At 39.8% G+C, this 27,450-nt stretch overlaps 1 protein-coding gene and 1 pseudogene across 2 annotated transcripts; one reads left to right on the top strand and one right to left on the bottom strand.

The window, feature by feature from the left end:
* Positions 1-5,173: 5,173 nt before the first annotated feature.
* Positions 5,174-14,568, top strand: LOC121772513 (katanin p80 WD40 repeat-containing subunit B1 homolog KTN80.4-like). Of its 2 annotated transcripts, XM_042169643.1 has the most exons (18): positions 5,174-5,710; positions 6,520-6,650; positions 6,975-7,092; positions 7,187-7,413; positions 7,734-7,836; positions 8,809-8,879; positions 9,021-9,095; positions 9,192-9,335; positions 9,433-9,652; positions 9,751-10,260; positions 10,923-10,982; positions 11,098-11,195; positions 11,760-11,885; positions 12,419-12,493; positions 12,598-12,710; positions 13,573-13,689; positions 13,825-13,893; positions 13,969-14,568. In XM_042169643.1, exons 1-18 carry the CDS (start codon positions 5,677-5,679, stop codon positions 14,027-14,029), a joined length of 2,352 nt encoding a protein of 783 aa, XP_042025577.1. In that variant the 5' UTR covers positions 5,174-5,676; the 3' UTR covers positions 14,030-14,568. The 2 variants fall into 2 exon arrangements, with proteins under 2 accessions (XP_042025577.1, XP_042025576.1); XM_042169642.1 differs by having other exon boundaries at positions 13,825-14,568.
* A 353-nt stretch (positions 14,569-14,921) lies between these two features.
* Positions 14,922-17,838, bottom strand: LOC121772515 (annotated as a pseudogene).
* Between the last annotated feature and the right edge of the window lie 9,612 nt (positions 17,839-27,450).

Below are 27,450 nucleotides of genomic sequence, written 5' to 3'. Positions count from 1 at the left end.
TATTTAGGTATGGTCATTGTGGCAACAAAACAATGGGAATGTAAAGAACCAGAGCTGGTGGCAAAGACGATGGAACCAAGCGTGTTGTTGCAATGGTTGTAGGACTTGCAACAATTGGTGTACTAGGTAATCGTCATTCGATGTTTCCTTGTCTACTAGAATTGGCGTCATCTACTTGTGGCCTAGAAGGCTGCACAAAGCATCATTTTGTTGCAGGAACATTCTGAACCGTGATTTCTGAATGACAGTCAGTTCGGAAAGCTTCGTCTCTATTGCCTCTATGTGGTTAATTTGATCCTTCATCGCCTTCTCTAACACTTGCATGCGCGCATTTATATTTTGTGTCGCCACTAGTTTCACGTTCATCACACCATATTGTTAGAGAAAATAGGCAGATATAGTAATAACAAAAAAATAGATGGAAAATGAAATATAATAATGAACAATCCTTTGATGAGACCCTACTATGAAATATCATCCTTAAACTAAATTTAAGATTCGAGATTGCTCTTAAACATGTAGTAATATCGTCCTTGAAGTAAATTTAAGATTCAAGATTACTCTTAAACTTGTAGGGACTAATTTATTTGTCATAGCTCAAGCAAAATTTGAAATTTAGTAGATGATAATTATCCACAAACTTTGAAGTTTTGGATGGAAAGGTTTGATGTACTTATTTTTTAATGTGTAGTGCAAAGTTTTTTCAGGTTTAAACATATGGAACTAAACGATTTTTTTAAAGACTATTATAATTTTGGCATTTATTGTTGGATTAATTTAGAAATAATGTCATTACTCATTAAAAGGTGGCAAATTTCAAGCACTGTGCGAATTTCAAGTCATTCTGACACATAACATTTTCTATCCGTTTTTGGTCATATTCTTTATATTGTTAACCATTTTAATAAGAAGGAAAATGTCATAAGTAGCAAAGATGGATTAGTTTAGAAATAATGTCATTGCTTATTAAAAGGTGGCTAATTTCAAGCACCGTGCGAATTTCAAGCATTTCAAGCACCGTGCGAATTTCAAGTCATTCTAACACATGATATTTTCAGTCTGTTTTCGGTCATATTCCTTATATTGTTAACCATTCTAAGGAGGAAATTACATAAGTAGCAAAGATCTCAATATCAAAATTGAAGAACTATTGTGTACCTATGAAGGTGACAGACAGTCCGATCATGCCCTCATATTTCTCTGGCAACAAAGTGACCAAATGGTGTACCCCAAATCCCAGCACTACGCCCAACAGTGTCGCGAACAATCGGTTCAGTCCTTCCCCAAGTGTGGCTCCTGAAAAAATTGCTAAACACAAAGTCTCACCAACTGCAACCAATTTTAAGATGAAATGAGAAATCACTTACCCACGGTATACTCGAATACGACCAAGAGGGTCGTGATGGTCAATAACCCGTCGACGCCGGATGTTTGGCTGTAGTAGTGGAGAAGAGAGAGAGCGGCTATGGCTAGCCCGACTTTGACTGCATGGGCTACTCTCCTCGGATCTTCCTTGACTAGTTTGTAGCCTTCTTCTCCGATCGCTCTCCAGAAGCCTGTGGCTTGATCTTCAGGTGACGGACTCAAGTGGGGTCGGCCGGAATTAGCCATTTTAGAAACAAATCGAGCCGTAGCGGTGCAAGCCCAGGAAGCACGGCAGGCCGAAATATGGAACTAATAGTAGATGATAATTATCCGCAAACTTTGAAGTTTTGGATGGAAAGGTTCGATGTACTTATTTTTTAATGTGTAGTGCAAAGTTTTTTGAGGTTTAAACATATGGAACTAAATGATTTTTTTAAAGACTATTATAATTTTGACATTTATTGTTGGATTAATTTAGAAATAATGTCATTGCTCATTAAAAGGTGGCAAATTTCAAGCACAGTGCGAATTTCAAGTCATTCTGACACATAACATTTTCTATCCGTTTTTGGTCATATTCTTTATATTGTTAACCATTTTAATAAGGAGGAAAATGTCATAAGTAGCAAAGATGGATTAGTTTAGAAATAATGTCATTGCTTATTAAAATGTGGCTAATTTCAAGCACCGTGCGAATTTCAAGCCATTCTGACACATGATATTTTCAGTCTGTTTTCGACCATACTCCTTATATTGTTAACCATTCTAAGGAGGAAAATTACATAAGTAGCAAAGATCTCAATATCAAAATTGAAGAGCTACTGTGTACCTATGAAGGTGACAGACAGTCCGATCACGCCCTCGTATTTCTCTGGCAACAAAGTGACCAAATGGTGTACCCCAAATCCCAGTACTACGCCCAACAGTGTCGCAAACAATCGGTTCAGTCCTTTCCCAAGTGTGGCTCCTGCAAAAATTGTTAAACACTAAGTCTCGCCAATTGCAACCAATTTTAAGATGAAATGAGAAATCACTTACCCACGGTATACTCGAATACGTCCAAGAGGGTCGTGATGGTCAATAACCAGTCGACGACGCCGAATGCTTGGCCGTAGTAGTGGAAGAGAGAGAGCGCGGCTATGGCTAGCCCGACTTTGACTGCATGGGCTACTCTCCTCGGATCTTCCTTGACTAGTTTGTAGCCTTCTTCTCCGATCGCTCTCCAGAAGCCTGTGGCTTGATCTTCAGTTGAAGAAATCAAGTGGGGTCGGCCGGAATTAGCCATTTCAGAAACAAATCGAGCCGCAGCAGTGCAAGCCCAGGAAGCGCGACAGACCGAAATATGGAACTAATAGTATATGATAATTATCCGCAAACTTTGAAGTTTTGGATGGAAAGGTTCGATGTACTTATTTTTTAATGTGTAGTGCAAAGTTTTTTCAGGTTTAAACTTATGGAACTAAACGATTTTTTAAATACTATTATAATTTTGACATTTATTGTTGGATTAATTTAGAAATAATGTCATTGCTCATTAAAAGGTGGCAAATTTCAAGCACAGTGCGAATTTCAAGTTATTCTGACGCATAACATTTTTAGTCCGTTTTTTGTCATATTATTTATATTGTTAACCATTTTAATAAGGAGGAAAATGTCATAGTAGCAAAGATGGATTAGTTTAGAAATAATGTCATTGCTTATTAAAAGGTGGCTAATTTCAAGCACAGTGCGAATTTCAAGCATTTCAAGCACCGTGCGAATTTCAAGTCATTCTAACATATGATATTTTCAGTCTGTTTTCAGTCATATTCCTTATATTGTTAACCATTCTAAGGAGGAAAATTACATAAGTAGCAAATATCTCAATATCAAAATTGAAGAGCTACTGTGTACCTATGAAGGTGACAGACAATCCGATCACGCCCTCGTATTTCTCTAGCAACAAAGTGACCAAATGGTGTACCCCAAATCCCAGCGCTACGCCCAACAGTGTCGCGAACAATCGGTTCAGTCCTTTCCCAAGTGTGGCTCCTGTAAAAATTGTTAAACACTAAGTCTCGCCAACTACAACCAATTTAAAGATGAAATGAGAAATCACTTACCCACGGTATACTCGAATACGGCCAAGAGGGTCGTGATGGTCAATAACCCGTCGACGCCGGATGCTTGGCCGTAGTAGTGGAGGAGAGAGAGCGCGGTTTTGGCTAGCCCGACTTTGACTGCATGGGCTACTCTCCTCGGATCTTCTTCGACTAGTTTGTAGCCTTCTTCTCCGATCGCTCTCCAGAAGCCTGTGGCTTGATCTTCAATTGATGGACTTAGGTGGGGTCGGCCGGAATTAGCCATTTAAGAAACAAATCGAGCCGCAGCAGTGCAAGCCCAGGAAGCGCGACAGACCGAAATATGGAACTAATAGTATATGATAATTATCCGCAAACTTTGAAGTTTTGGATGGAAAGGTTCGATGTACTTATTTTTTAATGTGTAGTGCAAAGTTTTTTCAGGTTTAAACATATGGAACCAAACGATTTTTTAAATACTATTATAATTTTGACATTTATTGTTGGATTAATTTAGAAATAATGTCATTGCTCATTAAAAGGTGGCAAATTTCAAGCAATGTGCGAATTTCAAGTTATTCTGACACATAACATTTTCTATCCGTTTTTGGTCATATTCTTTATATTGTTAACCATTTTAATAAGGAGGAAAATGTCATAAGTAGCAAAGATGGATTAGTTTAGAAATAATGTCATTGCTTATTAAAAGGTGGCTAATTTCAAGCACCGTGCGAATTTCAAGCATTTCAAGCACCGTGCGAATTTCAAGTCATTCTGACACATGATATTTTCAGTCTGTTTTCAGTCATATTCCTTATATTGTTAACCATTCTAAGGAGGAAAATTACATAAGTAACAAAGATCTCAATATCAAAGATGAAGAGCTACTGTGTACCTATGAAGGTGACAGATAGTCCGATCACGCCCTCGTATTTCTCTGGCAACAAAGTGACCAAATGGTGTACCCCAAATCTCAGCGCTACGCCCAACAGTGTCGCGAACAATGGATTCAGTCCTTTCCCAAGTGTGTCTCCTGCAAAAATTGTTAAACACTAAGTCTTGCCAACTGCAGCCAAATTTAAGATGAAATGAGAAATCACTTACCCACGGTATACTCGAATACGGCCAAGAGGGTCGTGATGGTCAATAACTCGTCGACGCCGGATGCTTGGCCGTAGTAGTGGAGGAGAGAGAGCGCGGCTTTGGCTAGCCCGACTTTGACTGCATGGGCTACTATCCTCGGATCTTCTTTGACTAGTTTGTAGCCTTCTTCTCCGATCGCTCTCCAGAAGCCTGTGGCTTGATCTTCAGTTGACGGACTCAGGTGGGGTCGGCCGGAATTAGCCATTTCAGAAACAAATCGACCCGCAGCAGTGCAAGCCCAGGAATTAAAAATTATGTTAAATAAATTAAATAAAAATAAAATAAAAATGATTAAATTTTATTTTTTATAAAAAAAAATAACTCAATTTAATTTAGACATACTATAAATCCTTCTTCTAGCATATAGCTAAATCCGCATAATAGACTTTTCATAAATAATTAACTCCAACGCAAACTTTAATTTTGTAATTCTGAAAAACAAAACGTCAGAGATTAATTATATTTGGTGAATTTAATTTTCAACTTATCTATGATTATCTTTGAATAATTGGACACATCATAAATGATGGCACTTAATCATTGCGAATGTATTTTAAATTTTCACGATGGGCTTTGAGATTTAAAAATATACCATCTTGGTTTTAATTCACCGTCCAAACCTCACATCCCCAAACAAAATATTTCACCTCAGCACCGCATTTCAAATTCATTCGACTGCAAATACTTTGAAAGCGATCTTCCATTTCCGAAGCTGCGAGGTTTCAATCCAGAGTAATTGCCAAGCTGGGATCTGGAACACAACCCCTCTCTTATTCTCTCTTTCGTTCTCTTTCACACACACATAGTTCAATTGTTTTGGGGACTGGAGGTGCATTGTATCTCTGGCCCCTCAATTTGTTTGTTTTCTTCTACCCCGCTGCTTGAATCACCGCCTCCAGTTCAGATTTGTCGACCCCAGACTTGAGGAAGACGAATGGAATAGGAAACTGACTCGGTCATTTCGTCGAACACAACGTGAGCTGTTGAATTTACGCTGTATTGGATGGATGCGGAGGTGGGCTGGCGTTTATCTCCTGTGATCTGCCGCACTGTCTCCGAATTGTGCTAGGGTTTTTGCGCTTTTTATTTCCACTTTCGGAGTTAGGAAATGACGACCACCACCAAACGAGCTTACAAGCTACGTATCCTTTTTGCCAAGTTTAAAAGCTCATTTCCTTCTTTTCTGTTTTTTTCATCCCGCACATATGGAATTGAGTAATGCAGTGCTGTACAGCGTATTCTAATTGGATCTTTGGAGCTATTAAAAATGAGTTCTTATTCTTTTGCTTCTCCGTGCTTTGCCACATGCATTTGGTGAACATTTTTCTTGAGAATGATAACAGATCATATTCAAGATTCCTGCAAAATCTCAAAAATGTTAACTCATAAATGTAATTCTTTGTTGCCAAAGCTGGGTTTATGAGAGTAATACTGCTCCTTCTTCACTGTGTTTCTAATTATCTTCCATCACATGTAAAGCTTTTATTTTCTGGGAGGGGTTAAGTTGCAACATAAGAAATTAAATCATGCGATAGTCATGTGACTAGTGGAGTTTGAGTGGATCATATAAATTATGCTGGCTGATATCAAGTTAACTGTGTTTATTGCTATGTTATATGCATGTCTACCTATGAATACTTTTTTATTAACTGAAGTTAAACACTAACAGAATTGAGCATTAATTTTGGAACTATTTCATCTTTCTTGCATTTATTAAAAATAAAGAAGCATTTGATGCTGTACTTTATACTCCACAAGTTTAATGACACTTATAGTAATGGACTTATCTTAACTTATGCTTCTTTCCTGAAAAAGCAGTATCATTTTCAAGGTATAATTATCAAAAACCATATGACGTTGTCATTTTTCTGGATACCTCATAGATCATTAAGAGGAAGTTAAAAAGTAAGGCAAATTTTGAATTGAATGCCTTAACAAAAACTTGTCGCAGAGGAATTTGTAGCTCATTCTTCAAGTGTGAATTGCCTAAAGATCGGGAGGAAATCATCAAGGGTTCTTGTGACTGGAGGAGAAGATCACAAGGTCAATCTCTGGGCTATTGGCAAGCCAAATGCTATACTGGTCAGTTCACTTCCATTTTTGCATTATTCGTTTCATCCATTTTTTTCTTGCCTGTTTTAATGAGCTACACAAGATTGGTAATTCTCTCATGCCCCCCAAGTGAGTCTTGTCAGAGTTGTAGCTATAATCCCTTGCAGGGCTTATGGGAATGGGCCTAGGGGCTACGGGTTGTATTTGTATAAGGAAGATACCATTTTCAATTTATTTTTTTAAAATTTAGCCAACATTATCTTGTAAGTAATGAGGTTTTTCAATTTTAATTGCTGTTGTTGCTTATTCCCTATGTCTTTACAAGATAGCTTCTGAGAACTTCCAATCCTTTAGAGTTTGTCAGGCCATTCCAGTGGAATTGATTCAGTTAGCTTTGATTCATCGGAGATTTTGGTTGCTGCTGGAGCAGCTAGTGGTACCATTAAGCTCTGGGATTTGGAGGAGGCTAAGAGTAAGCTTTCTACTATTCAATTTATCTACAGAATTTAACAACCAGGGGAAACCATTGACTTTCATCTGTTTGACCTTTTTCATATCTTTTATAGTCATACGTACCCTCACTGGTCACCGCTCCAATTGCATATCCTTGGACTTTCATCCTTTTGGAGAGTTCTTTGCATCCGGTTCCCTGGACACAAATCTCAAAATATGGGATATCAGAAGGAAGGGGTGTATACACACCTACAAGAGTCATACTCGAGGAGTTAACACAATCAGGTTTACTCCTGATGGGCGGTGGGTTGTTTCTGGTGGAGAGGACAACACTGTGAAGGTTAAGATCTTTCATTTCATTTTTCTACCCTCAACACTTCGTCCTTTCTCTTTGTACTTGATCTAGCATAGAACTCAAACATCTTGTTTCTTCTTTTATCATGTTATTATTTAAATAATCTTGACTTATCTAGCCCTCTTGCTGTCTTGTTTTGCTTTCTGTTTCTGAAACGGAAATTTCAACATATGCATCAATTAAATACTAGTTTTTGCATGGTTTCAAATGCCATACTAGTTTTTAAAGGTTTTGTGCTGCAATACTGCTCTTTACAAAAAAAACAGCTCAATCTCTCTGATTGCTTTCTGGTCCTACAAACACAGCTATGGGATTTAACTGCTGGCAAGCTTTTGCATGATTTCAAATGCCATGAAGGCCAAGTTCAGTCCATCGATTTCCATCCACATGAGTTTTTGCTGGCAACAGGTATCTTTGCATTGCTACATTTGCTAAACTTATGTGGTCATAAGCTGTTTGCAATGTCTTGCTGATGTCATATTCTACGATAGATGAAACAAATGGAATGACTGCCCCTTTAAAGAAAAAGAAGAATCGGATTGCTAAGAATGTAGCAATATTAATAAGCAACTGGTTCTATCAAGTCTATGGTACATTTTCTTGTTTTTGTTGGGAGGTGTGTGTGCGATATTCCAGCCAAGTGAACAATCATTAGCATTTTTATATAGGATAATAAGAAAAAGTAGTCGAGCAAAAACTAAATTGTATAGAAAGTTACTTATTTCCTGTTCTTGTAAATTGTAATTATTTGATGCTTATGTCTGCACATTTCTTCTTTCTATTATTGTTGAACATTGTATTTAAATAGCCATTGATTAACTCATCAAGTGTTTTGCAAGTCATTGTGGTTTCATATTTTTTCGTGATGTGGTTCTTCAGAATGTTATGGTATTTCAATTTTGTACAGTGGATCCGGACCGGTCTATATTTTCATCTAGCCCTAGTGTCCTAAGTGAGAATAATCATATTTAATTTAAGTGTATTGCCGGTTTCTAACTGAAAACGGAAATAAAGGATATGGAACTGAGGATCAAGAAATAATTGAGGAACGTGTATTCTGAGTAGATTAGGATAGTAGGATTTGCATAAATTATTTTATTTATAATACATGATCCAGGGATAGCTCCTAAGCACAATCCTTTTGTTTTGTTAACTTATTAATGCATCATTGTTGTTTGGGATAAGATCATAAGAAACATAAAATTTTATTCGTATTTAAGTAAAAAGGATCATTGCAAACTCCCCATAATACTTAACTTTTTCCACGATGAATCCTTCTACATTGTATGGTAGCATTTATTTATTTTCACGATGAATCCTTCTTTATGATTGCTATACTTTCTGAATTTTTTGTTTTTTTATTTTTTAATTCTTTGACAGGCTCAGCTGATAGAACTGTAAAATTCTGGGATCTTGAAACATTTGAGTTAATTGGCTCGACTGCACCTGAGGTTTTTTAATTTATAATCACTAATTCTGCTCTTTGCAGCTTCTCTACATATCTCCCCTATCTTTAACTCTGTAACTTAGACCGGTTGTTAATATTCTTGACTTAGCTTTGAGTAATTATTGTTTAATTGTTCCAATTCCAGACCACTGGAGTACGCAGTATGATCTTCAATCCTGATGGGAAAACCCTGCTTTGTGGCTTGCATGAGAATTTGAAAGTATGCTCTTGATGTTTTAGTTATTTCCAAGGTATATATTAGGCTTTTGTCTGGCCCATCTAATATTCTTTTTTTTTCTTTATGCCTTGGTCGTAGGTTTTCTCATGGGAGCCAATCAGAAGTCATGATACTGTAGATGTGGGGTGGTCTAAACTATCAGATATGAATATCCACGAAGGAAAGCTTCTTGGATGTTCTTATAATCAGAGTTGTGTTGGAGTTTGGGTTGTAGACATTTCGGTATGATTAACAAAGTCATAGTTTCTACGATTCATAAAACCCTCATGTTGTTTGTGTCCAAACTCTTGAGTGTTTTTCTCCCTTGTGATGATGCCAGCGGATTGAACCATATGCAATTGGAAAAACTGCTCGATTAACTGGTGATAATGATGCAAAACCAAATTCTGGTGGTTCATCTGTAACCACAGAGGACAATGTGAAGGCCAATTTGGGCAGGCTTTCTATTTCAAATAATGCTGATGCGGTGAAGGAAACTAGATCTCTAACAAGGCTCTCTGTCCCCCAAAATTCAGATAAGGATTCTAAATCAAGTGCATGTAAGCCTCATTTTTGTCGTCTCTACAGTCCCCCCACCCTCCCCAACTGTATTTGATTTTTCAATTAAACTAAATGTTCTTTTACCTGCTCACTGTAGCTCCTCCAATCACTCCTCAAAAGTCAAATATCAGTGTGGTTTCAAAGACAATGCCGGCCAATGCACCATCAATTTCCAGTTCAACAAACCCGAAGCGGCAAGCCCCAAAGGCCCAATCAGTAGCAAATGTCTTATTCAACAGATCTGATGTAATACCTGTGATTGTGCCAAGAAATAATCCTAGAGCTGAGCAAGTTACTGAATTTAGAAAAGAAGATGCTCCAGTTAAAGCTGTACCTTTGCATTTACAGTCCAAAACTTCTGATGTTAGTAAAGTTATTAACACCAGAGATGTTTTGGAGGGGGCTAATATTCCTACTCAGCCCGATAATGAGCCCCCAAAGTCCATGGATTCGAATGTCCCGGATAGAACTTTCAGTGCATCAGTTAAGAACTCAATGAGTGGACTTGCTGCAGACAGAAAAGCCAGAGATGATAAACATATGATTTCAAGAAGAGTTGATACAAATTCTGCTATTGATACCCTTGCTAGATATCAGCATGAAAGTTGTATGTGTCCCTTTTTCTTTTTGTTTCTTATCGTTTGAGTATTTGCTACGTTCTTTTCTTATTGCAAACCTGTTCTGGAGTAGCATTTTCTCTTGTAGCTTGGATTTTAGTGGACTCTTTTGATGTGGACTAGTTGGTGAGAGGAGAATAAGTTCTTAGGTGTATATTTTGAAAGAAGAAACTCTGGCTGAGTGTTTCACATACTATTGGAATGATATTGATTCCTTAGAGTAAAAATGAGTTATGGTGTGGGATGCCCCGTTTTGGTGAGCTTGTAGAGTGTTCCACATGCAGTAGCTAAATTTTGTATTTCTGAATCTGTTGGATAAGAATCAACTATTAATTGCAAAATCTAAAAGCTCTTAAGTATTTTACGCAAACTGAGACGCAGCTCTAATTGGAGACGTTGTGTGCTTGTAGCTGCAGTACTGTCTCAGAACGAAGTTGATCCATAATTGTAGCACGAGGAAAACAAGTTTAATGATAATGAGTCCAGTGTTTTTATGTCAAATTTGAGTGCAGTAATTATGATTCAGTGGTCGTAAATAAAGGACGAATCTGGTTTTACTTTATTGTAAAAGTCGCCGAACCTTCTTTATTCTGTACCATCCTAATGTTCTAGGTTACATATGATTGAAAATGATAGCTTTTTTATATCACAGATGAATTTCGAGGAAATAGTATGAATGTGGAGGCATCTCATGTAGAAGGTCAAAGAGGAGGTATAAGTATAACTACAGAATGTAGTGTGCTACTGTGCTTAACTACTTGAAACTACTTATATATAAGGGTTCTGCAGCGTTATGAACACTACCTCATTACTCTTAATAACACTAGGTAGAACACAACTGATTCTCCCTAACTGGGAACAGAAAGGAAGAAGTTCTTACCGTCCTGGTCTTGCTTCAAGAAATATCTCTGGGAGATTAAAGGCTGTAAGTACACTCAATTTTATCTTGGGCACATCCCAAACACACTTATTCTTTTTATATGACCCTGATCTTGATAGGAGGTGTATTTTGCTTTGTTGTTTATAAGGAATTGGCCATTGGGAGCTAATTGGCCTTCACACTTTTTGTTGCTTAGGTTTCCAATTACCGAAATATATAGATATTCTGCTAATTTAAACTAGTTTTGTTCCCAGTTCCCACAGATGCTAATGTTACCATGTTCTTGCCATTATCTTATTTTGTAGCTGGTAATCCTCCTGAAATTTTGATCACAATCTATTTTATAATACTTAGCTTTTGCAGAGGCAATGATCTAAAGACTCGATTTTCATGCTTGACTTGTGCAGTCTATGGCTATGCGAAACATTTCAAACCATAATTACTTTTAAAAGAACTTCTCTAGTCTATCTATGTTCAGCTCTTGAAGTTTCTGTTACCTGTTCCGACTTCTCTAATTAGCTGCTAGTATATTCCATAAGCAGCTTGAAATGCTAATGATCAAAATTTTGTATGATTGACTATGATGTTCATTCACATCTTCCATGTCAGAGAAGTTATCCTTCACCTGATGAAAACGAGTCAGTCTCTGCTAGTGATGAAGATACTATTGCTGATTTGGTACATCAACATGATCAATTCGTTGGCTCAATGAGGTCTCGATTAGGCAAACTGCAGGTATTTTGTTGTTGTATTATCTTAATATGATTTTATTCCTTATAATGGTGCTGCATTTGTCAATAGATTCAAGTAGAGTGTTGCCATTTTTTGCTATTAGAGTTATCATACCATGGAATTGAATTGCTTGTTCATAATATTTGATCAGAAGCATTCTGTGGGGATGTTAAGTTCTCACATCGCATTATATTAAACCTCATAGAACCATAGGTAGACCAATGGTAGTATCGGTTCTTTGGAAGTGCTAGTGATATCTCAGTGGTTTACTGCTAACTGGATTTAGCACATGCTGCACATCATGATTACTTCCTTATTTTCCTGCCAAATACTGCCTTTCATGGCTTCTAGCGACTTATGTCACTCATTATGCACTATTTCAATTCAAGGTCTCTACCTTTTGAATTATATGCTTGAGATATCTTCCCATAGATTCTGGATAATAATGCCTATCTGTTTCCTTTGAGATTGTTGTAGGTTAGCAGTGACTAAATTCTATACAATTGTTGATTGTGCTTGGTTTTCTTCATGGCCAGATAGTCCTTAACTACTGGCAGAGGCATGATATAAGAGGGGCTCTTAGTGCAATCAGCAAAATGGGTGACCAAAGTGTGAGTATTATACTGATGTCTATGGTTAATGGATGAATAATGAGAACTGTTATGCAACTAGCAGATTACTCATTATTCTCCTTCTAATCCTCCTCGTGTTGCAGGTGCTTGCTGATGTAATGAGCCTATTGGCAGAAAAAACTGATGTTGTCACATTAGATATTTGTTCATGTCTTTTGCCACTCCTGGCGGGACTTGTGGAAAGTGATATGGACAGGTGAGCAGGCCCAAATTAATTTTTTACTTTTTTAGCAATCTGAGTCATCTGACACCGTCTTAGTCGTGTGCTTCTGTAATGTTGTGACATGTAGGTAATATACCCCAAAGAAGAGCAAGCTTCTTAGCAACCAAGTGCTGTTGTTTGTTGAAATGGCTGAAAATAATTAAATAATGGAATACGAGTATATTTTACTCTTAACATTATTGACCAATTAACCTATTCGTTTCATTGGATCTGTTTACTAGTTGGAATGTGTCCGCAGAATGTAGTTTCTGCAAGACCCAAGCAAACATATTCTAAGTTTCTCACCATTTAAAGGAATAAGGATAGAAAAACATGGTATTAGTGTGATGAATGATGATGATAGAGTAGGTACTAAGCAAGAATGAGCCAGGTACAATTTCGCTAGTTTCCTTGGTGTTGTCAACCTTCTAATTATCTTTAGCCTATAGTGTTGCACGTTGGATCCAGCAGAGCCTTGTTCTCGTTATTATATAAATAGAGCACAAAACCTTACCACTGTATTTTTTCTAGATATGGCATCATGAATTTGTTTTAGGGTTATATCGTTGAATCTCAAGATTAATTAGTTTTCCTTTCATTTATAATACTAGCAGATAGAATGTGCATTCAGCGTGTAACCAATGCAATATATTTGATAAAAGAATAAAACATACTCCATATATAGTATCTAATTAGAAATAAGTTTCTACGGCTTTTCACTCTTGTGGCGCCTTCCAATGTTATGGTGATATTTCTTGAAAACTTTATCTTCTTGCAGTTGGTCTCGTGTCTTGTGAATAAGATCACGGACAGCTTCTGGTGGTCTTTTTAAAACTGACAACTTGTAATCCTGTAGGCATCAAGATATTGCATTGGATATGCTCATAAAATTGGTGAGAGTATTTGGCTCTGTGGTTTACTCTTCACTGTCAGCGCCTGCATCTGTTGGTGTAGACATCGAGGCAGAGCAAAGGTCTGGCGGGTTCTTCTTCACAACTCTCTTTAGCTTATTCTTGCAAATTGCTGTTCCATTGCTACTATTATTTGCATAATTTAATGTATGATTGTCATCTTAAAACTATCTTACCATTGCTTTCTTTGGCTCAAGGCTGGAGCGCTGCAATCTCTGCTATGTGGAACTTGAGAAATTGAAATGCTCCCTTCCAGCTCTTTCAAGGTATGTTTTTCTCAAGAAAATACTGCTTCAGGTTGATGCAAAATCCCAACTTGTGTCTGCTGTTTTGTTTTGCAGAAGAGGGGGTAATATCGCCAAATCAGCACAGGAACTGAATCTGGCGCTTCAGGAAGTTTGAGTGTCTAATGTTCACACTATATCAGCACTATACAGACGGGGCAGACGGAATTGGGACTGCAGATTCTGAATCTGTGGAAATGCCCTAATTTGTTATGCTTGAAAGATGATTGTGCTTGTAAATTCGTGCTCAGAGGGATTATTGACCTGATTCTTTATCTTAACTTAAAGTTAGGTGATGGACGACCTGCCACTCAAAACAGCTAGTGGCTGAAGCTTCATCAGTGGACGCAGATCCATTCTTATTGTTTTGTTGTCTTAACCCAAACGTCAACTTGGTATTCTCGAGTGAAGATGAATTGGTTGTAGTTTAGAGAGATTTGTGCAGACACGGGTCCTATCTGAGGTAGTATAGCTCTTCATACTGAATGAATTGAAGGGCATAGAGCAAGTTTGCTTTGTATGATGATGTAAGAGTGTTTTGATATGCCAATGTTTTTAACTAAGAAAGATATGCTGTATCCTCGAGCAATAACCTTTACCATTCTCCTAAATATATATATATATATATATAGTGCTTTATTGGCCTATATTTTGTTTGTTTTGCCTCATTATTGCCTTGTAACATGGACATATTTTGTGAAATTCATGTGTTTTTTTTTCTCTTACTTTTGTCCAATCAATGTGACCTTGGCTTAGATTTAAATGTATGAAATTTCATACATATTGATTCATCTTCGGTTGATAGATGTGTGATTGATATTTATTGCGTGAGATCCTTCTTTATCTGAATTCCTGTACCAATTTTTTTGAAGGAAAATGTATCATAAATTCAGTTGAAATAACTTTGCAGCATAAAGTGGATGCAATATTCTCATTTATAGTTTTGTAGAAATCATAATTAACCTGTGATTGATTTGGAATGTTCTTGGCATCTATTTAAGCAATGATAGTGATCCCTCAATCCCAAAAACACACGAAATTAATTAGCAATAATTTGTTCCATACAAATGTTTGTGGGAAGCCCTTATTCAAAGCAGCTCATACCCAAATGGCATATTATTCAAGATATCCCTCAAGATATAGGCTTGAGTATGTACATCTTGCATGAGTGAGAATCCACTGTTGCGGTCAATATGTCCACAAATCTTTGCTTCAATGTTTTGTGCTGCCACAGGTCTCTTGCCACCACAGTGCTACTCGGAGGGATGCCGATATCGTCCCAACGAGCAGTCATCACTTTACGCCGTGCCCCCCGGTTGAGCAACACCACTGCTACTCTGTACCCAGAAAGAGGCCCTGCCCACACCTATGGAACAAACCCAACAACAATTTACTATGTTTTACAAAAACCACGTCGCTCGTCACTCTATGTAAGCAAGAATTTACCTCGAGATCTCCTTCCATTCGGACCTTCTTCGCTTGAACACCTAGCTTATCTGCAAATAATGGCACCACAAGCTCTAAGCCAACTAGGCCAACTGAGGGTTGTGAATTTAGGTTGGTGGTTTTTGGTTACCTTGGTTAACGTCGATCACCTCCTTATTTGCTATGATTTCCATTGTTTCTTTAGTCACATTTCTCACATCACACCCAATAAGAAGTGGAGCCTACAAGTGAAGGATCAAGCGTGGGACATCGGTATGGATATGGCCACGGAGAAAAAAACTTTATCTTCGGTAGAGTAAAAATACCTTGGAAATCGCCCATAAACTGAAATGGACTATGTACTCATCTTTGGTCATTCCTCCATTGCCAACCTCAAGCATGTCAGGATCTGTAGACAACAAAGCCATTTTCAAGCAGACATCATTTTTCTTGATTGTCACAAATTATGTCGTCTATATATAGTTTATATAGGCCTTGTATAGTGTACATACCGTTCCAGCCACCTGGTCTGGCATATTCTGCATAGACCCTCGTTCTGGTCTGCTCGAGAAACCATGCTGTAGGAGAATCGGAATATGTAAAGAACAATCCTTAAAATGCAAAACATTCCAAGTATCAAACAATGTTAAAGAGACAATTATACCTATCCCAATTATCAGAAATGTCGTTTGTGGTTCTCCAACTGTTTCCTATGTTTGCACCCCACAAGGCTGGATGCATATCTCCCCTATTCAGTGATAGGAGAATCATAAGCTTTAAGGAAACAGAACTGATATGGTAGGCATTGAAACGGTAGAAGAGATACAAGAAAGATACCATTCACACAGCGAAAAGAAGATAGGGCGGCCAGCGTTCATGAGAGCTCTTGTCATGACTGGATATCTATACAAGGAGAATCGCATTCAGCAAGGAAGTAAAAGCACACGAATGATGAGAATCGGCTATGTATGAAGTGCTTTTGTTACCTGACTATTGGCTTTGATCCGTCGTTGAAACAGTTATCATACTTCAGATAGTCTATGCCCTGCAGGAATTAGGAAATTTACTTGCATTTCTGTCTTGGGCAAGAAACTCAGAGAACTAAACGTTCCACTAGTCCAGTAATTATTAGGCTAATTATACGAGAACACTAGTGAAATGTGACATAGAAATCACAATGACAAACAATCAAAAAGCGTATTGTTTACCCATGAAGCAAAGGTGTTTGCATCCTGCTCCTCGTGTCCGAGTGAACCAGGCATTTTCTTGCTACAAGTGAAATAGCTGCAGGGAATATATGCATTTGCATCAGATGCACTCATATATTCACACACACATCAATTCAAGAACCAAAATTACCCAGCATCAGAGTATATTCCCAACTTAAGTCCCTTGCTATGGACGTAGTCGGCCAAAGCCTTAATACCAGAAGGAAATGTGGAATTCTTAGGCACTAGTCTGCCCTGAAACACAATTCCCATTTAGCAAACCAAGACAGCCATTATCATCAATATTAGCTCAAATCAGTAGAAACACTAGAAAAGTGGTGAACCTTTTCATCTCGGGAGATTTCAGCCCAGCAATCATCTGAAGACAGTGTTGCAGAAAGTTTCAGAATCATAATTAAGCTGTAAAGGCAGCTGTAAGAATATAGAACTCTAAACCTTAAAACCTACCGATGTTAACGAATTTATATCCGAGATCCGCAAGGCCAGTAGAGACAAGAGCATCAGCTAATATACATAGAAATCTCACTCAATTATTTGTCAAAAATCACAGTTAGTGTTAGAACAATGAAAATAATGATGAATCAAGAATTGCATACCAGTTTCCCGAATCATTTTCTCATCAATAAAACAGTTGAAATGGTTCCAACTATTCCACCTGGAAAAGATTAATCAATTAAATAAAGATCCAGGCAGTATAAGATAAGGTTGACCAAACAAATCAAGAACACACACAAATCCACAAAATAAATCAAGAAAAGTGATCGAAAAAGAGGGCCCAGATACAGAATTGTGAGATCACAAATGTAAGATGCAGACATTGGTAGTTCCATAAAGAGCTAGAGCAATAACAAGAAGCCAAGGCAAGAGTTATGAGAGAGAGAGGTTACCCCATAGGGGGAGTAGCGGCGAGGCCGTTAGCGAGCAGAGAGCGTCTATCAGCATTAACGGCAAGACTTATGGTTATCAGCAGCAAGCTTATCGACCATGCCCGAGCCTGACCTGATCCCTCCATACCTCAGTCCAGTCCTCCTACTTTAGCTTCACACTAACACTATCACTAGAAGTTGGAGTAGCACTGCAAAGATGCTGCTCACTATATAACTACTGCGGAAATGGAATGCTCTCAAATACTACTGCCACATGACTACAAATCAACCTTTGACAATTCCCACTGATAATCAAATTCCATTTTGAAAAAGAAAACAAACAATAACTTCATCTCTCCTCTTGCTGACCTGCCTTCAGACTTTTATATGTCATCTTCCCTAAAATATCTTCCACTTCCCTAATTATGGTTTTAACTTTGAACAAATTTGGATGGCTTTCACTTTCAATAATTGATTTAAAAGATTTAAAAATATTAGAGTATGCTATTATAAACAATATCCATACGTAACTTTGGTCATCTCAGATTCCAAACCAACAAAAAATAAATGTACTTTGATATCATTAGTTTAGAGCATCTCCAATGGCGGCGAGCGGGCCGGCTAGCCGATTTCCGGCGCTCGCCGGTCCGCTCGCCGAACCATTGGAACCGGCGAGTGCCATTTCGGTGAAAAAATCGGCTAGCGCTCGCCGGTCCGCTCGCCGCCATTGCAGGCTCAGGACCTGCGAGCGTTCGGGGAGCAAATTTAATTTTTTTTAAAAAAATATTCCGAAACACTATATATACGCGATTTGCACGTCATTTTCATTCACACCACTTGTTTTAACGAGTACTCTCTCTATCTTAATTTCTGTACAAGGTCAATAACGGGAAATGAGCAACGTTGGTGGTAGTAGTGGTGGTAGTGGTGGGGATGATGAGGAGCACGATGCGGCTAGCATACCCGGCCACACACCTATTCAAAAGTGCACTGCAGCAATCAGGCAGTTGGCATACGGAGGCGCGGGAGACATATGGGACGAGTACCTCCACATCGGTAAGTCGACTGCCCTTGAATGTATGAAGTATTTCTGTCAGGGCGTGATTGAAATTTTCCGTGATCAGTACCTTCGAAGCACTACTCGCGAAGACTGCCAGTATCTGATGCAGATGCACGGGGAGAAGCATGGGTTCCCGGGTATGTTAGGCAGCATAGATTGTATGCATTGGGAGTGGAAGAACTGTCCCGCTGCCTGGAAGGGGTTCTACACGACCGGCTACAAGGGAAAGAATCCCACGATGATCCTGGAGGCCGTTGCTGACTACCGGCTATGGATTTGGCATGCGTATTTTGGGATAGCCGGGTCGAACAACGACCTCAACGTCCTCAACTCGTCGCCCCTTTTCAACGAGCAGTGCCAGAGCGTTGGTCCGACCATCAGTTTTGTCGCCAACGGAACCCAGCATGATATGTGCTACTACTTGGCGGATGGGATATACCCTAGGTGGCCCGTCTTTGTGAAGACGATCAGATGCGCATCGGATGAGATGAAGACCTACTTTGCGGAACGCCAGGAGTCGGCGCGCAAGGACGTGGAGCGCGCATTTGGTGTGCTCCAGTCTCGATGGGCGGCAATTAGGGGTCCAACGCGTTTGTGGCATATCGACTGCATCGCTGATATAATGTACGCCTGTATTATCATGCACAACATGATTGTCGAAGATGAAGGTGTACGACTGACTAGTTGGGACAACGACGATAATGAAGCCAATCCAAGCCACGACATAGCCGCCCCCAACGTACGAAATGGGGTCCCGCACGATGAAGCCGGCCTCCTCCAAGCACATGCCGACATGCGCCAAACGGATGCTCATATTCAACTCCAAAAGGATTTAATTGAAGAGTTGTGGGCGCGGGGATTGCACGGCGTTAGTTTTTTTTAATTATGTAATTTTTTAAATGTACTTTTTTTAAAATTTAAATATAATAATTGGATTTTCCCGTATCTGTGTTGTAAATTTAATTCCGTATTTTGTGTGATTGTCAATTATTTGTTTTATATAATTAGGGGTGATGTGGCTAGGCTATTGCTGGGCTATTTGCTTGTCCTGAAGATGTGGTAGAAGGATTTTTAGTGCTGATGATGCGGCAGGAGGAGTTTGTGGCTGGGCTATTACTGGGCGAAAGCCACTGTAGACGCCCTTAGGGCATCCACAATAAGAATAGCCCAGTCATAGCCCAGCCACAAACTACTCATGCCACATCATCATCACTAAAAATCCTCCTGCCACATCATCAGGACAAGCAAATAGCCCAGTAATAGCCTAGCAATAGCCTAGCCACATCACTCAAAATTATATAAAACAAATAATTGACAATCACACAAAATACGGAATTAAATTTACGACACAGATACGGGAAAATTCAATAATATTATTTAAATTTTAAAAAAGTACATTAAAAAAATTACATTAATTTAAAAAAATTACATTATTTTTAAAAAAATCCCGACCTCCACCTCACTCCTCGACTCCGTCGCCGTCGCCGCCGGTACCCCCCGTGCCGCGGTGGCCTTCAAAGCGTCACACATGCTCACGAGCAATGCGTGAAGAAAACTCTTCTCCTCGGGCTCCTCTGCCGCCTTCCAATCGGCTAAGATCTTGACCATCTGAGTACGCGTTTGTTGACGCGTGAAGAATTTGAGATCCTCTATCGACTGGCCAAGGGGGGATGCCGACTGGACCTCTTGGGACCCCCCTCGCCTCCCGTTGCACCCGCCTTTGACCAACCGGGCGAGTTCAGCAAGCGAACGATGGAGGGGACGGGAGCTCCTGAGCACCCTCGGGGAGGTCGTGGGAACCGCCGCTGCTGCCGCTGTAATCACCGGTATAGTTCAGTCGTTGCTTCTTCGGCCAGCCAGCGTCGACACCTGCCCGGAACTTCTCGGAGTCGTTCAGCACCTCATAGCAGTTCCACTAGGTGAACTCCTTATACAACCAAGGCTGGGGGAAGGCTTTCTCCACTATCCTCCTGCAGTCATCCTCCGTTTGGCCACTGCTCTGCATGCGGAGGGCGTTGGCGTACAAGCTCGAAAATCGGGAGACCCTAGCCCTGATTCGGTCCCACACCTTCCAGCACTCCTCCCCGTTGCGCGGCCTCCCCTCCGGGCAAAATGCCTTGTAGGCTGCTGCTATTTTGGCCCACATATTGACGATCCTCTGATTGTTCGAAGTGAGGGGATCATCGCAAACACTCACCCACGCCTTGGACAGCTCGACGTTCTCCGCATCCGTACACTTCCTCCGTACCGAGCAATCGTCCTCACCCGGCTGCGACGACTCGCCGACCCTCTTGCCCTTCCCCTTGCCCTTCTTCTTTGAGGGCCCCGACCCCGCCCTACTCCCGTTTGAACGGGAGTTTCCGGAACACCGAGAAGATCAAACTTCAACTCCTCTAAGGAGAAAGTCTCATATTGCGTGAACTGCGCCTCCGTTGGGGTCGACGTGTACGAAGAAGCAGTCGAAAAATCAAAACTGGGGTGATAGACGTTTCCACCCCCCGGCGTCCCCTGCATCACCGGTACCCCCCGGCATCATCTGCATCCTGGGTGCCTACCCCAACATCATCTGCATACCGGGTGCCCACCCCGGCATCGACGGTAACCCCCCCGGCTGCCATCCCGGACATCATCTGCTGCCACGGGTACATGTTGTAGTACCCGGGCATCGGACCCCATCCACCTCCCAGGGTACCGGGGGAGTTTGAGACACGCTCGTCATTGGAGTACATTCGATGTTGTTCTCCATTTCACGTTGTTGATCTTCATTTCACGTTGTTGATCTTGTACAGAAATTAAGATAGAGAGAGTACTCGTTAAAACAAGTGGTGCGAATGAAAATGGCGTGCAAATCGCGTATATATAGTGTTTTGAAAAGAAAAAAAAACCGCTCGCCGATCGGGAGGCTGCAATAGTGCCGAGCCGATCGGCGAGTGCCCGGGAATTGACGTGCGCTCGCCGAAATTCTCACCGATTTGATGCTTGCCGGTTGCAATAGTTCGGCGAGCGCCAAAAATCGGCGAGCCGGTGCGCTCGCCGCTACTGTGGATGCTCTTAGGCATACAACAACCACAAATTGGACAAGAATCATTTGACACGCACGCTCTTATTCCATGGTTGTAAAGCTAACTAATCAACAGGAGTGAGGTTATTATTAGTTTAATTGTTTATTATTTTCCTTTGCATAATAAACTACGTTTACTTTTCCTAATTATCTAATTAAAGATTGCTATATTATAGTTTGACACCTAATTTATTCTCCTACCTCTGTAATTATTTTAATTTCAAAAGTAATAGCTATAATATTCTTCGATTTTGACAAAACAAACAGTGCACCACTAAAATCGTCCAATTAAATTTAATTATTCTTTCTACTATATAGTCTTGTACTTTCTCCACTCCAGTTATATTTTTCAATCCATAATAATTAATATTGAGTAGCAAAAATTAAGATAGCTAAAAAGCTGCCTAATCTTAGTTGCAACTGTAACCTTGGGCAGCATATCATAATCCACCACGTCCTCAACTTTATCTTCAGTCAAAGTCTCCGAATATGCGTGTATATTAAAATTATTAATCTATCATATTGATAAGGCCAAACTCTATCAATTTTCTCTTTATGAATGCAAAAATCGAATTTGATGACTTTAAAATCATCCCTAAGCCCATGTTTTGTACGTAAAGTTTTTATCTGATCAAGGAATTACATAAATTAGGTATTAATAAAATTTGCCTATAAGTATACACTAACACTATATGATTAAGAGCCTGTAAAATACTGAATATTATACCACACGCAATTTGATCATTTTAGCAAATACTAGCAACGATTAAGATACCATACACATATTGATCTAAGCCCAAGTTTTAAATTTGTCATAAAATGATGAATTGGGCTACTTTCTAGGACTAAGCCCAGCTTGCTGCAATATATCCATCAATTTCAGGGTTGTTAAACTCTCTTCTTTTTAGGATTGAAGCCCAAGTTCCTTTTAGGCTTAATGAAAATTATGAAATCAATGTAAAAGCAAAATTGTTTTGTGCATATAATAATAAAATGACCAGGGAACATGCATAGACATTCCCCACACACATATATATATATATGGCAGTGATCAAGATATAACTATTTTTAAGGGTATAACTAGAGAACAAATCTCAGCCACACATCTTAATGGAACAAATATTATTAATTTTAATAAAATAAAATATGTTGAGGGTATTTTTGGAAATTACTTTCTGAATTAAAACATGCGATCAAATTACGCGAAATCTTCCAAATCTGCGATCCTTTCTTCTTCCAAATCGTAATTCTGAGCTGGGGGTGGCGCCGGAGAGGATACTGGCGGCGGTGGGGGAGCTGGCAAAGGCGATCGGGGCGGAGGGGCTGTTGGCGGATTCAATCGTCGCGCCAATGCTGAAAAAACCCCAAATCAAAACCTACCTCTACATCGGACTCACCGGAATCAGCGTCGGCGGGTAAGGAGACGCAACGATGAGCTGCCGTAGAAGAGAAGCGGAGTTTCGGAACAAGAGCGGGGCGCGGTGGCTGTAGGCTCTAAGATTCGTCTTCGATATAGTTAGTTTCCGTCTACGTTTAATGTTACTGATGTATCTTGTGATTTTACTTCACTCTTGTTTACAAAACATCACTCTTGTTCTGATTTTACTTCACTCTTGTTCACAAAACACATCACTCTTGTTCTGATTTCACTTCACTCTTGTTCACAAAACACATCACTCTTGTTCTGATTTCACTTCACTCTTGTTCACAAAACACATCACTCTTGTTCTGATTTCACTCCACTCTTGTTCTGATTTTACTTCACTCTTGTTCACAAAACACATCACTCTTGTTCTGATTTCACTCCACTCTTGTTCACAAAACACATCACTCTTGTTCTGATTTCACTTCACTCTTGTTCACAAAACATATCACTCTTGTTCTGATTTCACTTCACTCTTGTTCTGATTTTACTTCACTCTTGTTCACAAAACACATCACTCTTGTTCTGATTTTACTTCACTCTTGTTTACAAAACATCACTCTTGTTCTGATTTTACTTTACTCTTGTTCACAAAACACATCACTCTTGTTCTGATTTTACTTCACTCTTGTTCACAAAACACATCACTCTTATTATGATTTTACTTCACTCTTGTTCACAAAACACATCACTCTTATTGTGATTTTACTTCACTCTTGTTTACAAAACATCACTCTTGTTCTGATTTTACTTCACTCTTGTTCACAAACCACATCGCTCTTGTTCTGATTTCACTTCACTCTTGTTCATAAAACACATCACTCTTGTTCTGATTTCACTTCACTCTTGTTCTGATTTTACTTCACTCTTGTTCACAAAACACATCACTCTTGTTCTGATTTTACTTCACTTTTGTTTACAAAACACATCACTCTTAGCATGATTTTACTTCACTCTTCACTCTTAGCATGATTATTTTTGGGACAATTCAACATTGATATTATAATTAGATCATAGCAAGAAGAAACAGAAAGGGGCTACATCTGAAATGCATAGCTAAAATCTCACAAAATTCAAATACTACACTACATCCCATCATAAAAATTGCAACGATAGCTTATCACCTAATGTTAATTCCCTAATTAAAGGAAATCAAAACTAAGAAAAACAGAAGATAAATTGGGAAATGCAGGCTAAATTATATCATAGATCTGTGTGTTCCCGCTCGGGGTCAGATGCCACGATCATGTGCGACAAGATGTCGTAGAGCGGCCCGCCCTTGGCCATCGCCTCCTTCTTCTCCTTGATCACCGCGATGAGCTCCTTCCGGAGCGCCGCCGCCGCCTTGTTGACGGTGGCGGTGTTGTTGGCCGCGGGAAGAGTGATGATTGGAGACACCGATGCAGATTCCTTCGTCGGGGAAAGAGAGTCACTTGAATCGCGAAAATATTGATAATTTCCAATCGAATTCCTCTTCAATCGGACGAATCGGCGGTAGGAGAGCTGAGAACTATTTTGCAGAAGAAGGAAGAGGAGGAGAAGAGAAGAATGCGGTTTCTTTTTCAAATGCCAATGATGTAATCTAATTTTGGATGTGCAATGACCATTATACCCCCGCCTTATTATTGTGGAGTAAATTTGTGATTGAGGGAACTAATGTCTCATTAAATTCAAAAATTAATACTAGCCCTTGATTTTTTTGATCTTGTGGCTATTATTTGTTCTCTAGTTATATGGTTAAGAGGTGTTTGCCATAGATCATGACCCTATATATGTAATAGCCGGGACTAAGATCTCGAGAATTTTCGAAACAAATACTAGAAGTGTTATACAATTAATGAATGCATAATTTTATTTCTTGAATAAAAGAAATAGTACAAATTTCAGAAAAGAATTAAAGCTAATGAATTTTCCAATGTCATTTAATCTCAAACTAACAATTTCACAATCCTTGTCGACACAAAAAAAAATATAAACCGAGCTACACTATTACAATTCGAGTCCCTAGCATCTATATCGACCTCCATCGCCGAACCGTCTCGGCAAAGCAGCGACGAGTCCGAGAAGCCACGAGAGAGGGCAGCCCCGTAGCAGCCGCAGCTCTTGCCAAAGCACACAAAAAAAGAGAATTAGTTGCATAAATTAAAGACAACTAAAAGAGGTATTTAAAAGGAGAATGTGTAGCCTTACCTTTTCAAAAATGAGGAAGTGTTTGGGCTAAAAGGAGCAATTCCAGCCGGCACCTTCTTCCAGCACCTGCAGGGGCTCAGGGAGACTGTGTTGGACAGCTTGTACTCCCTTCCTGCCTGCCATTGTCAAGAAATCCCCTAGCAAATCCCTGCCATTCTTTGTGCACCTGCAAAAAGGAGATAACTTATGAATGAGCCAAGGTACCATACAGCACAGAACAGCCACTACCATGAAACACTAGAAATTGTTTACAAAAGGGGCTCAGGGTACAGTGTTCTGCAGAGCTGCAAGAGAGCAGCCAGCTGCCTAAGCTTTTTTTCAGTCAAGTACAACAACCATTGTGCAGCTTTCAGTTACAAGCTGTGCATAAATATGCCACACCCCTCGGTTCTATCTTTCCTTCCACCACCACAAAATTTGCTCAGCCTCATATCAGTTTGAGCAGCAAGGAAACGAGTTAAGGAGAAAGAGGGAGAACCGAGGCAGTGAGGAATCGAGCAAGAGTAAGAGTAGCTCCTCTTCAGTCACAAGAGGTAAATCCTCAACACCCTTTGTGCATCTTTTTACGCAAACACAGTAGGTAGCACAGAATAAGAACTTAGAAGGACATAGAAATCATGCTTAGATCTCTTAGCCCTTCAATAAACATGATAGGAAATAGCTAACAAGATGATACCACAGTATAGCCTCATTACTACAAGCTTCGTTGGATTTAAGAAACAATTACCACAAGCTCAACCCCTCCATGAGATTCAATCCTCCATAACAGAATCTAAGAAAATCCCCAATGCTAAGTCACAGAAACATAGGAATTTGCCGGCTCCTTTTCACACCACTAAAAGGAATAAAGAAGAAACTTAGCTTTGGGAGGGGTTGGCGACGGAGGAGCTGCTGGGCAGCTGGACCGTCGGGGTTCGGCCCGATGCTCGGCGGAGGAGCATTTGCTGCTGAAACCATGGGGCATCGCCGCAGCGTCGGCTAGGGGGCAGAGGGTCTACCCGACGGCGTTTCGCGAACACGGTGGTGGTGACAGCTCGCAGCAAGCCGGAAGTTGAGAGGGGTGGGCAGGAGATGGCGACGGCGTAGAGGGAAACGCCGGCGACGGAAGGCGAGAGATGAGAGGAAGGGGGCTAGGGTTCCCGATTTCTTTTTCTTCTTCTTTTGTTTGTGAATTGGGGGCCGATGCATTGGAGGAATAAGGAGGTTTGGGCTTGATTTCTTTGGGCCTGATAATTAATTAAAAAAAGGGGATGGGCCTGTAAATAGAAATAAATGGAGAGAGGAGTATAGTTTCGGCCACTTTATTTCTTTTGTTTTGGGCCTGAATTAATTAAGGGGAAAAGACCAATCATTTAAACTGGACCGAGATTCAATCGACGAGCTTGAAAATAAATTTGTGTCAGGAAGGAATTGAGTTAAGGAATTGGGCTTGGAGCTTAATTAATTTAGTTTCCTAAGCTGCGGAAGAAGAGGATTTATGAGCCGTGATGAAATAGTTTTCGATAAAATAATTAAAGCGGACTTTAATAGTCACAGTTTTAATTAAAGAATTTAGATCTCTAATTTTTGAAAGAAAGAGATAAAATAAAATAGCACACGCTTAGGCATGCATTCATGCAAGATAAGCATTTTCTTTAAAAAGCCTAATTTAAGTATATTCAACTTTGTAAAGGAACGTCGTCACTCGACGCGTAATCCCAGAACAGAAAAGCACCCGTTTTTGCAAGAGTTAAGCAATTGAGGTGGGGTTTCTCTTCCTTCTTTTAAAGCATGCTTTATGTGAAAATATGATTATTTGAATGTGTTGTCATGCCATGTTTTGTTTTATGATTGCCTATCTGTTGGCTATGCCAACCCAGTTAAATCGAATTCGGGTCCCAGTAGGTCAGTAAATCCTACTCGGACTAGTGTACACATAGGGACCGTGAGCTAGCGCTAGGTTGGCCGGTCCGTGGGTCGTGAGCTAGCGCCAGGTTGGCCGGCCCAGTGGTCGTGGAATGTGGCCACATTCCCGATTCACGCAACTGATATGGCATATCATCAGAAGTTTAAGAGACTGCAGTCTATTTTCAGAAAGAAATAACAGATTTTAGTGACCGGGATAGATTTTCAGTAAAACCCCGCGTTCACTCAGCTTGGCTGACAACTAAAAGAAAATATTTTCGGCATGAGCCCACTGAGTGCATCAAGTACTCAGCCCTGCATTTTGTTTTTCCTTAATGTGCAGGTTGATTGTTGTCAAAGCCGAGGAGGTGTTGGGACAGAAGACCAAATAAGTAGGAAGG

The sequence above is a fragment of the Salvia splendens genome, chromosome 16, assembly GCF_004379255.2.
Source record: "Salvia splendens isolate huo1 chromosome 16, SspV2, whole genome shotgun sequence".
Lineage (NCBI taxonomy): Eukaryota > Viridiplantae > Streptophyta > Magnoliopsida > Lamiales > Lamiaceae > Salvia > Salvia splendens.
This window is presented reverse-complemented; position numbering and strand designations above follow the sequence as displayed.